Source organism: Pristis pectinata, chromosome 15, assembly GCF_009764475.1.
Source record: "Pristis pectinata isolate sPriPec2 chromosome 15, sPriPec2.1.pri, whole genome shotgun sequence".
NCBI classification, from domain to species: Eukaryota; Metazoa; Chordata; class Chondrichthyes; order Rhinopristiformes; family Pristidae; genus Pristis; species Pristis pectinata.
This window is the reverse complement of record NC_067419.1, coordinates 48499803-48512529: the sequence shown is the minus strand read 5'-3', so window position 1 is coordinate 48512529 and position 12727 is coordinate 48499803. Positions and strand designations below refer to the sequence as shown.

The window sequence follows — 12727 nt, the reverse complement described above, 5'->3', positions numbered from 1 at the left end:
GAACCACAAGTCTTCAGGACAAGTTTCAATCCTTCCCATTCCACAGGGGTTTGGGACCTCAACCTTACAGACATTTCAAGTTACACCTGTAGCATTGACAAGTTATGTCTCAGCTGATTTCCAGAAATTAAGGAAGCAGCATTGAACAGTCAGATCTTGATAATCATTTGATATTTTTGGAAATTCCTGATGTTGTGATTGAAGCAGTTTGTAACATGATCAGTTAACTGGAAATTAATTGTCTACAAACAAGGTGAAGCCATGATTGAACTAATCAAATTCATTCAAACTATCACAAATATAGACAAAGGGATCACTTGTTGTGATTGGTCCAAGGACTGTTCTTTGGTGTACTGAGGACCTGCACTATTTAACACTTCACTTGTCTTGAAGTTCAACAATACCCTCATTGTCAATGCAATTATGTCAAGAAATAATCACACATTCCTTCAAACCCAAGGCTGCATTTTAAAACTTGCATTCATGGCACCTTTCACAACCTCAGGCCTTCCCATCAAGATATTCCCACCAGGACAAAACACTGGTTACTGTGGGAAATCCACAAGCCCCCACACGAGAAAACATATTTTGAGCCAAGGAATATATATTGATCAGGACCCTGGGGAGAACTCCCCTACTCCATAGGGGAGGATCTTTGTGTCCCCAGTAGGGCAGTGGTCTCAGTTTAACACTGGACACAAGTACAGCCCTGTTCTGTTCCACTGGGCAGATGCTCAACTTACTGCCAACTCACAACCAGCAAGGTTTGTGAATAACCTGATTCGAGCTCATCTTTGGGCTGAATCCAGCTCACAGATAAAGAAAGCACACCCTCATCAAACTGTGCAGCCTCAGCTGGCTATTTGCCTGACCAAGGGTCAGATGGAAACTCAATTGTTTGAACTGTGGGGCAGGACAGACAGCAAATGAAAAATCCAGATCAGGACCAGAGGTTATAGATCAGTAGACTAGAAAATAGTGCCGTGACTATCAGTATTTAAAGGAATGTTAATTGCACACCTCCAGCATAGTGCAATCTGAAGACAAGAGATGACATTTTCAAACAATGAGTCATTTGGAACACCATCTTCCCACCCACATTACAATTAACTTAGAACATCTGCTTTCATTTATCTCCAAGTTTAATTGTCTGTGTTTATGGAGGTGCATTCCCTCAGAACATTTACTTCAGCTTAAGACAAGATATGGGAGCAGAATTAGGCCATTCAGCCCAGAGTCTGCTGCACCATTCAATCATGGCAGATTTTTCCCTCTCACCCCCATTCCCCACCTTCTCCCCATAACCTTTGACACCCTCACTAATCAACAACCTATCAACCTCCGCTTTAAATATACCCAATGACTTGGCCTCCACAGCCGTCTACGGCAATTCCACAGATTCACCACCCTCTGGTGGAAGAAATTCCTCATCTGTTGTAAAGGGACATCCTTCTATTCTAAGAATGTGTCCTCTGGTCCTAGACTCTCCCACTACTGGAAACATCCTCTCCACATCCACTCTATCCAGGCCTTTCAATAGTCGGTAGGTTTCAATGAGATCCCCCCCCCACCCCCAATCCTTGGAGTATAGGCCCAGAGCCAAATACTCATACATTAACCCTTTCATCCCTGGGATCATTCTCAAACCTCCTCTGGACCCTCTCCAACACATCCTTTAGATATGGGGCCCAGAATTGCTCTCAATATTCCAAATGTGATCTGACCAATGCCTTGTAATGCCTCAGCATTACATCCTTGCTTTTATATTTTAGTCCCCTCAAAATGAATGCTAACATTGCATGTCCCTTCCTTACTACCGACTCAACCTGCAAGTTAACTTTTAGGGAATCTTGCGCTAAGACTCTCAAGTCCTTTGCGCCTCTAATTTGTGAATTCACTCCCCGTTTAGAAAATGGTCTACGCCTTTATTCCTTCTACCAAAGTGCATGACCCTACGCCATATTCCATCTGCCACTTCTTTGCCCATTCTCCCAACCGTCCAAGTCCTTCTGCAGACTCCCTGCTTCCTCAACACTACCTGCCCCTCCACCCATCTTTGTCTCATCCACAAACTTGGCCACAAAGCCATCAATTCTGTCATCCACATCATTAACATATAACATGTAAAGTAGTGGACCCGACACTGACCCCTGAACAAGTTCACTTCAAGCTCGAGACTGCCAATCTCCATGTCTGCTCCTTCTTGCCGTCTTCTGTACGCCAAGATGCTCACTTCCAGTCAAACTGTCTGCAACATGAAATACTCCCACAAGCAGGCTGGTGGCCAGGGAAGCTGCGTTTTACAACTGAATTCTGCTTTTAATTCCATCTGGCAGAGACAAAAGCAGTCAGCTGCAATTTAAACCCACAATGTCTAGAGTCCTGCTCTAGACTAGAAAGGTCAGCTGCCGGAACTGGTGCCGTTACTGAGGGAATGCTGCACTGTTGCAGACACATCTCGTGCACAAGACTTCAGCCAAGCTGCCATTTGCTCAGATGAAAACCACTGGTTAGGAGGAAGTTTTGCCTAGCATCTCAACCTTCAGGCAAGATATCTGTTCACCTCTGCTTCAAGTTTATTAACACACCAAGGTCGTGGAGAGGTGCTACATAAATGCAAGACCCTTTTGCAAAACAGCAGAGAGGTTATATCAAAGTAAATTTACCACCTGAAAACGTGACTGTACCTTGCATAGCCAACACTAGCTGGAGCAAAACGTATTGTGGCTTCATACAGGTTGTACTCCAAGTATAGGTTTGGATCAATTGTCAAGTTAGACCCCAAACTGCATCCACCTGGGACAGGATCTGCCAAAGAATCAACAGGTGTTAGAGAGTCTTGCATTCATAAAAACAAAAAGCAAAAAGGTTCTTGGAAAGCAGTGATTACAGTGGTTAAAGGTTGCACAACTGGAAGTTACTTTCAAGTTGATGGGAAGTTGTAAACTTGCAAGCACAAGTCTGAAAAACTACTGGGATGGGAATGAAAGGCTGTTCACCTCCTTGTACCCACTCCATTCACAATGTTTGATCATTAACCACAGCACTAATTCCTACACCGCCCATACTCACCTCCCAAAAATCAAACACCTTGAATACACTCACTCTGGGATAGAAAACCAAAAATTCACAACCCACTGGGAGAGACCATTCCCCTCCACCCCCCCCCCCCCACTTTAGTCATCAATGACTGTCCTCTTCAGACACTTGTCCCCATTTCTAGATACTCTAAACAGGGAAAACCAGACTTGCAGAGACCCCATCAAGCCCTGTGAGAATTTTGTAAATTTCCATCAGATCACCCATTCTAAACTCCAGGAAGTAAAGGTCCAGTCCAATCACATGTGCACAGACTTGTCATCTGCTTAGATCAAAAGCACACTTGCCTGGAGAGACTTGACATTTTGACTCAGACCTAGTGCTGGAAAGACAGTAGAGTCACAGCATGGAAACAGGCGCTTCATCCCAACTGTCCCATGTGTTGCCCAGTGAGCTAGTCCCATAGCCCTCTAAACCTCTCCTATCCATGGACTTACCCAGATGGCTGAAATGTTGCTCATGTGCCCACCTCAATCACCATTTCTGGCAGCTCATTCCAAATACACACTACCTTGTGTAAAGAAGCTGCCCTGATGTCCTTTTTAAAGTCTCGCCTCTAACCTTAAACCTACGCCCTCTTGTTTTTAGTACCCCCTCCCTGGGAAAAAGACTGCTTTCACCTTGCCTATGCCCCTCATGATCTTGTACACCTCTATCAGGTCATTCAGTGTTCCAGGGAATAATGTTCCAGTCTCCACAACCTCTAACTCAGGCCCCCAAGTCCAGGCAACATCCTGGTAAATCTTTCCTGCACTTTCTACTTTAATAACCTCTTTCCTTTAAGATGGTGACCAAAACTGTACCCATTACTCCAAGTGCAGCCTCACCAGCATCTCACACAAGAACTTCCCAACTCCTATACTCAGTGCCCTGACTGATGAAAGCCAGCATGCCAAACACCTTCACCATATCTATCTGTGACACTGCTTTCAGCAAATTATGCACTTGCACTCCTAGGTCCCCCTGTTCTATAACACTGTCCAGGGCCCTACTATTCACTGTACAAGTCCTACCCTGGTTTGATCTCCCAAAATGCAATACCTCACAGCAGTTAGCGTAATGCTTTACAGCGCCACCGACCCAGGTTCAATCCCGACTGCTGTCTGTAAGGAGTTTGTACGTTTTCCCCGTGTCTGCGAGGGGTTCCTCCGGGTGCTCTGGTTTCCTCCCACATTCCAAAGACGTACGGATTAGGAAGTTGTGGGCATGCTATGTTGGTGCTGGAAGTGTGGCAACACTTGCAGGCTGCCCCCAGAATACTACGCAAAAGGTACATCGAAACAGTGAAATGCATATGTGACTAATAAAGAAATCTTTAAAGCCATTTGCCAGTCCTCAGCCCACATGCCTAGCTGATCAAGATCCCCCTGTAATTTTTCAAAATTAGAATTTGATGTGTCACCAATTAAATTAAGGGCTTTGATATCAGAATAAGTCTCCAGCCAAAGATCTTGTTGCAAGACAAGGTGGGGAAGGTTTAATGGTTTGAACCAAGTTGGACAAGAAAGGGACTGTCATTGTTTGGATGGAGAGGCACAATCACCTTGGGCATGAGGGATATAGAACAAGTGCTGGGCAATAGGGTTAATACAAATAGGTGCCCACTGGTCAGCATGGGCAAGTTGGGCTGAATGGCCCACTTCCATGCTGTATGGTTCTATGACTCCAAGAACATAGTCTAAGGTCTGACACTAAAGGGACATCAGGTCAGGACCAAGAACAGATGCTCCACACTCCCTCATCCATTCCTTCAATCTCACCCAACCCAGTTTATCCAGCTTCCTTATAAACAACCAGCAAGGAGCACAGAATCACCAGTCTGGGTAAAAGGCAGCAGCAGCTGGTCAGGCCTAGGACACTGGAGGGGCTCCTGCAGTGTCCCAGTACAGAGATGCCCACCCTCCAACTACGACCTTGGTGAGGAGTAACCCTGGACAGCAGGTGTTCCCCTCCCATCGAGCTAGTTTAGCAGAGCTCCTCAATGCCAGGCATCACCTCTGGAATAAAGCTCCATCTGTATTTAGGCCAATGTTCTAATAAGCAGATGGGTGTCCACCACAAACCCAAAGTAATATCTGTTGCTAAGAGTCATGATCAAAGGTGTATAGCACGCTTGTCTTCATTGGTCAGGGCATTGAATACAAGAGTCAGGAAGTCATGTTGCAGCTGCTTCTAGACTACTGCAGTAAGACTATTGAATGATTCCCCAATACGACAAGATGGACTCTTAGCTTCAATCTACCTTATGACCTTGCACCTCATTGTCTGCCTGCACTGCACTCTGTAACACTTTGTATTCTGTTATTACTTTTCCTTGTACTACCTCAATGCACTGTGCAATAACTTGATCTGTATGAACAGTAAGACAAGTTTTTCCACTGTACCTCAGTATATGAGGCAACAAACCCATTTGAATAAAACTTGGTTAGGCTGCATTTGGAGAAGCGAGTGCAATTCTGGTCACCATTACAGGAAGCATGGAGGTTTGAGGGTGCAGAAAAGGTTCAGAATGTTGCCTGGATTGGAGATTAGCTATGAGGTTGGATGAACTTGGATTGTTTTCTCTGGAGCAGAGACTAAGAGGGGAACCAAAGCCTAGAAAATTATGAGGCACAGATAGGGTACATAGCACCCCCCCCCCCCCCACCCCCGGGTAGGAATGTCAAATACTTGTGGGCATAGCCTTGAAGTGAAGAGATCAAAGCATGTGTTATCCAAAAGCCAGTGTGGTAGGTCAGTAACCCAGAAGGAATGATTTTAAGATTCAATTTTAAAAGCTGAAGCAGCAGATGACTAATCAGCAGCTTGGAAGAATGAGTGCTGGTACTTCATTTCCAGTCAGCTCCTGTCCTGCCACCTGAGGGCACCACAGGCTTGTGGTACCTCTGGTTCTGCATTGGACTTGTCCCCAGTATGGCCACTGAACAGAGGGGAATACAAATTTCAATGGTGATGTGAGAACTCAGTGCAGTGGGGGGGGGGGGATGGTGGGAGGTTGGTGGGAAGGAGCTGGTTAATCCAGGAGTGTGGTTCCACAGTGAAAGATGAAACAGGAGCTACTGCACAACATTTTGGGGTGGGGGTCAGGGAAGCAGTGAACAGCCAGAAAACAGGATCCACATTGGTAGCAGTAACAGAAGCAGAGGGAGACAGAGGTCCTGCAGGGAGATTACAAAGAACTAAGGAAGGACTTTAAGCCAGAACCCCAGTAATCTCCATATTTGACCATTCTGCTGTCCTGCACTTCTCTACTTGTATCTATTGCCATGTACACTGTTTACCGTGCACCATGGTGTACATGACAAACAATCCGAATCCAAATCTAGATGACAGCTAGCAGAGTATAGAATACAGAAGTGCCCCCAATGTGGCTGAACAGATGGTGCAAGTGAACTAGCCAGGGCAGAGGGCAGAAACACTTGTACTGGTCTAATGGTTTCATCCCAACTAGGCTGAGACTGGTACCCTAGTGGGGAGGTTTACTGTGTTGTTGGAGAGATCAGCAGGAAACCAGGGACAGTTTCCAAGGGAGGTGTGTGAAAATGTGGAATTAAGTGTGGAAGGCAGAGGAAACAAAGTGGAAGAGGCAGTGGTGCCAGGGGAGTGGAACATGGCAAGTGTGACTGACTTAAGGGTGCAAGAGGATTCGTTGCAACTTCATGCAGGTCTGTGGTAGTGATGGGCAAGGTCCAAGAACCAATAACAAGAGAAATGCATCTCCCCAGGTGCCCTGGTAATTTAAAGAGTAAAGATTTGGAAAAGCAGATATTCAACTGAACTTTTTCATGAACTAACAAGGTTGAAGGAAATAGCAGTTAGCTTGGATAGAACATTGGGTGAAGGACAGGCATACAGCATACAAATCAGACCCTTTGGTCCAGCACATCTATGCTGACCAATTGCCCATATACACTATCCCATAGCCTTTGTGCCTGAGCAATTCACAGCTCATCTAGATGCTTCTAAAGTCAAGTCTCTGCCTCCGTCACAAACTGTTCCAGATTCCAATCTCCTTCTGGGTGGAAAACAGTCTTCCTCGGATCTCTTCTAAACCTCCCTTCCCAAACCCATTCCCTCCAAGTGGTAAGTAACTGGAGGTACACACAAAGACGACTGTAACCATAAGACAGCCAGATTAGGCCATTATGGCCCATCAAGTCTGCCTCTGCCATTTGAATTCTCCCTTAAACCATTCTCCTGCTTCTCTCCAACCTTTGATGCCCTTACTGAGCAAGAACCTAACCTCCGCTTTAAATATACCCAATGACTTGGCCTCCACGCCTTCTGTGACAATGAATTCCACAAATTCACCACCCTCTGGCTGAAGAAATTCCTCCTCATCTGTTATAAATGAACATCCTTCTATTCTGAGGCTGTGCCCTCTGGTCCTAGATTCTCCCACTACTGGAACATCCTCTCCACGTCCACTCTGTCCAGGCCTTTCAATATTCGTAGGTTTCAATGAGATCTCCCTCATCCTTCTATACTCAGCAAGTACAGCCCGAGCCATCAATGCTCCTCATACAGTAACCCTTTCATTCCCCAGGATCATCTTATACCTCCTATGGGCCCGTTCCAACACCAGCACATCCTTCCTTTGCTATGGGACCCAAAACTGCTCAATATGCCAAATGTTGTCTGACAACACCTTATAAAAGCCTCAGCATTACATCTTGCTTTTACATTCTAGTCCTCTCGAATGAATGCTGACATTGCATTTGCCTTCCTTACTACCGACTCAACCTGCAAGTTAACCTTTAGAGAATCCTGCACTAGGGACTCCCAAATCCTTTTGCTGCCAATTTCTGAATTCACTTCCTCATTTTGAAAAATAGTCTACACCTTTATTCCTTCTACCAGAGTGCATGACCGCACACTTCTCTACATTGTACTCCATCTGTCACTTTCTTCCCCACCAGCAAACCCCCCCCCCCCCCCCCCACCCCCACCATTCTCCTAGTCTGTCCAAGTCCTTCTGCTTCCTCAGCACTACCTGCCCCTCCACCTGTTGGCTCATCTGCAACCTGGTCACAAAGCCCTCAATTCCATCTAGATCATTAACATACAATGTGAATAGCAGACCCAACACTGACCCAAGGAACACCACTAGTCACAGGCAGCCAACCAGAAAAGGCCTCCCTTTACTCCCACTCATTGCCTTCTGCCAGTCAGCCAATCTTCTATCCTTGCTGGTACCTTTCCTGTAATACCATGGGCTCCTATCTTGTTTAGCAGCCTCATGTGTGGCATATTGTCAAAGGCCTTCTGAAAATCCCAGTAAACATGCACTGACTCTCTTTTGTCTATCCTGCCTGTTACTTCCTCAAAGAATTCCAACAGGTTTGTCAGGCAAGATCTCCCCTTAAGGAAACCATGCTGACTTCAGCCTACTCTGTGCTTCGACTCAGCCACAACTCAGCCATACAGCATGGAAACAGGCCCTTCAGCCCAACTGGTCCACGCCAACCAAGATGTCCCATCTAAGCTGGATCCATTTGCTTGCATTGGCCCATAACCTTCTAAACCTTTCCAATCCATGTAGCTGTCCAACTATCTTTCAAAAGTTATTGCATCTGCCTCAACCATTTCCTCTGGTAGCTCATTCCACAGAGATACCACCCTTTGTAGGGGGAAAGTTGCCCCTCAAGTTCCCATTAAATCTTTCCCCTCACCTTAAACCCATGCCCTACAGTTCTTGATTTCCAACCCTGGGAAAAAAGCAAGAGGAAAACCTTGTGGCTTTTCCCCACCCACTCATTGAGCCAACAGCTTTGTCCATAGGTTTTTTCGCCCACATCATTGGATCGACATTTTCAGTTGTCATGGTGTTCATGAATATCGCTCATTTTTTTACTCAGTGGTTCCAAGTCTCTGCATCCTGGCTATGCCCACAATGTCCATACCTGCCAATTTCCAACAGTGCTACAAGCTCATAGACGTTATTTGCATACTGCGTGCATTCAAATACAACACCTTCAGTCCTGTTACTCACCACCCTTCTCAAATTGTCTCCTTGTTGCCGGAAGTTAAATTCTTACCCTTTTCTAAACTTTGTCTTATTCTTTATTCTGGAGACTTCAGTAACCTCTACCTTCCCTTTCACTCACTCCATACTGTTCCAACCTATTGACCCACCCCCCCCCCCCCCCCCCCCCCCCCCCAACTACAGCCCTAGTTATGCATTTGCCAGGACCCTGTTCAAGCATGTTCCAGTGGAGCCTGTCCCCATCGGAACAGCTCCCTCCTTCCCCAATACTGGGGCCCTAATGTCCCATAAATTAAAACCACTTTTCCCACACCAATCTTTGACCTACTCATCTAACTGATCTTATTTACCCTGTACCCATTTGCATGTGTCTCAGGTAGTAATCCAGAGATTACCACCTGGACAAAATGGACAATGGAACAGAACAAATTTAATATTTTCCCAGGATACCATCAGGGTTGTGGCAAGCAACAAGGATGATGCCATTGAATAGCACAGGAACTGAAGGGGTAGATAAACTGACTAGAGAATGGTGGGGAAGACCACATGGACTTGCTGCACACAGTCCAAATCTGCAGGAACAGAAGGTCTGATCTCTGGAGGTGGCAGGACAGCATTTAGTGAAGAATGAGATATTGAGCCTACAGGTGCAGTACAGAGGGGTGGAGAAAAAGCTAACCACCCAACCACCTAATTCAAACCTCAGCTTGAGTACTTTATGCAGTTTTGGTTAGCAAGGTGTAGGAAGGATGAATAATGGTGAGGGTGCAGAGGAGGTTCACCAGGATGTTGCCCAGGATGAAAAGCTGGGTCTGTTCTCCCTAGGGCAGGGAGGTCAAGAGGGGATACAACTGGGGTATATGAATTGAGGGGTATGATAGGGTAAACTGCAGGAATTCCCCCCCCCCCCCCCCCCACCATTTCAGAGGTAGATAAAACTAGAAAATGTAGGTTTAGGAGAAACATTTAGAGGGGATCTGAGGGGCACCTTCACTCAAAGTGGAGAGTACCTGCAATGCACTGCCCAAGAGAGGTGCAAGCTGGGTCACTGACATTTAAGTATCTAGATGAGCACTTCACCTATGCAGAGAAAGCTATAGACCAAGTGCTGGGAGATGGGATTAATACAGAAAGGTTGGTAAATTGGTTTATTGTCACACGTACCATGGTACACAAACACATTGTTTTCATGCCATCCACACAGATCATTTCATCACATCAGTACATTGAGGTAGTACAAGGGAAAACAATAACAGAACGCAGAATAAATTGTTACACTTACAGAGAAAGCGCAGTGCAGGCAGACAATAAGGTGCAAGGTCGTGACGAGGTAGATTGTGAGGTCAAGTGTTGTCATGCTGTACGTTCTATGAACACAACTAGTGTATCCATTTGGGGCCACCACACTTCAAAATGGTAGTGAGATTGGAGGGATACTGAAGAGCCTTGTAGAATGGTTCCAGGGCAGGGGAGGAGGAGTTGTTCACCTTGGACAAATGGCTGAGGGGGAATTTGATGTTCGTACAAAACAGACAGGTTGAGAGAAGCTGGAAGGGGAAAAGTTCTCAACTGTTGGAGGGACACAGATTTGAGGTGTGGCAAGGAGATACAAACCCATGAAGAGGGTGGTTATGGCCCAAAACATCCAGCCAGAGGGCAATAGAAGCAGAAACAAATCAGACGGCAAGGACACACCAGGGGAACCTGCCAAACTACAGGGATGGAGCACTGATAGTTCGTCCAAAAGCCAGTTTGGATAATCAGGCAAATGACCATGCGTCTTAATGACCAACTAGTTTAGGAGTGTTTAACTGGCATGTGGCACTACAGGACAGAGCAAGGAGCCCAAGGGAATAAAATTAATGCCAGTTCCAACAAACTGACCAATTCCAATGCAAAGTCAGCCACTGGGAACACTAACTATGGTCCTCTCCAGATGCTGCCCAATCAGTTGGAAATCTGATCTGTTGAAAATATCCAACACCTGTCATGATGAGTTCCAACAGCCTACCCTCATACATTTTCCCAAATAGCTTGGCTATTAAACACATTCACCATCTGTTTAGACAACACCAGCTTCGGTATCATCTGGACTGGCCTGGTCTCCACTGGACACTCCCCTTTGTGCTTCCCACAAGTCCCTTCTCTGCAATTCAAAACACCTTTCTGTTCACTTCTGACGAAAGGTCCCCAGCCCAAAACATTGAATCACTTTCTCCAGATACTGCCCGACTTGAGCATTTCCGACATCTGGACTTGGCTCAGAGCTTAAACAATGTTGGCCAGGTAACAATTATCCTTTGTGTATTCCAGGAGGATCAAGAGCAGCAAATCACACTGCCAAGTGGACTGTTTATACAGGCTCCCTGCCAGCTCCCAGCAGGATCTCATCATTCCCATTTCCCTACCGCTTACTTCTCTGGGGCCGTTATTCTCACATGTACAACACCCACAAATCTTTACTACTTACCCATAGAATAATTTAGCCGGTTAATTGGCTGCTAAATCTTTGGATGTGCAGGCAACCCAAACACCAGGGGTAAAATGCAGTCATGATTGACTGTGCAAACTCCACACGTTAACCCGATTTTGAAGTTCCCCTTCTGTCTGTTGGAAGATCACAGTGCTAGTTTACTTCAAATGCATTTATTCAGCAATATATTTGCTGGGGAGAAATCCCCCTACTCTATCGTGGAGCCTGCTGCGGAGTTCTGAGGTACAGAGGGGGCAGAGAGTAATTTATACAAACATTGTCACGCACACTTTAATGAGTCAGGCGCCGGAGTTCTTGTTGAGCAGGAAACGGACAAAGGGCTACTGCAGATGGACAAAGAGCAGCCTCACACCCCAGGTTCAGCTCACTGTTTTGCAATTGGTGAGACAAAGGCAGGTATCACCTTCATTGTTTGAGGCAGCCTTCCCATTTCCCATTGAGATTGACCATCGTCTCCATAGTCAAACATAATGGGAATCCAATTAAGTTCCAGACACATCAATTACCACACAGCACACCAGCCCAGTAAAGCAGTGGTATGGCTGTTTCTGGCCTGAAGGACACTTTTTTTAAAAAAAATCAGTATTTTCGAGCAGCCATAATTCTCATCCGTCTTAAGATATGAATAGTTAATTAATCCTAAACCTCTTCACACAGAGACCCCACTAGATCAGGATTGAACCTGGGCCCTGGGAGTTGAGACAGTGGATTTAATCACCATCATAAACCATGGCCAAACACTGGGAGACTGAGACAAGTTTCTAAGAAGGGCAATAAATGGGCATTTGTAGCAAGGGGCATTTCAACTGCCCCTACATTAATTAGGGTAGTAGTGGCACAACAGTTGGTGTTCCTGCCTCACAGCTGAGCTCAGTTCAATCCCAACTCATCACTGTATTTTAGCTCTATGGCAGAAGAATCAAAGGGGGAGTTTGATGGGCACAAAAGCAACATGTGCCAGGATGGAGAGTGGGAATGGGGCTGGTGGGACTTTTCTAGCTGGCATGGTTTGAATGGAATTTGGAATTGGTTTATTATTGTCACTTGTACCAAGGTACAGTGAAAATGTGTCTTGCGTACCATTCATACAGATCAATTCATTACATAGCGCAGAGGTAGTACAAAGTAAAACAATATGTAATAAAGTG

At 45.8% G+C, this 12727-nt stretch overlaps 1 protein-coding gene across 3 annotated transcripts in view; it reads right to left on the bottom strand.

The window, feature by feature from the left end:
* The window catches only part of tm7sf3 (transmembrane 7 superfamily member 3), a 58364-nt gene that overhangs the window by 16935 nt on the left and 28702 nt on the right, over positions 1–12727 (bottom strand). For all 3 annotated transcript variants that reach the window (XM_052030175.1, XM_052030177.1, XM_052030176.1), the window contains one exon: positions 2688–2808. In XM_052030175.1, the coding sequence (XP_051886135.1) occupies positions 2688–2808 (121 nt within the window). The remainder of the gene's footprint in view (positions 1–2687; positions 2809–12727) is intronic.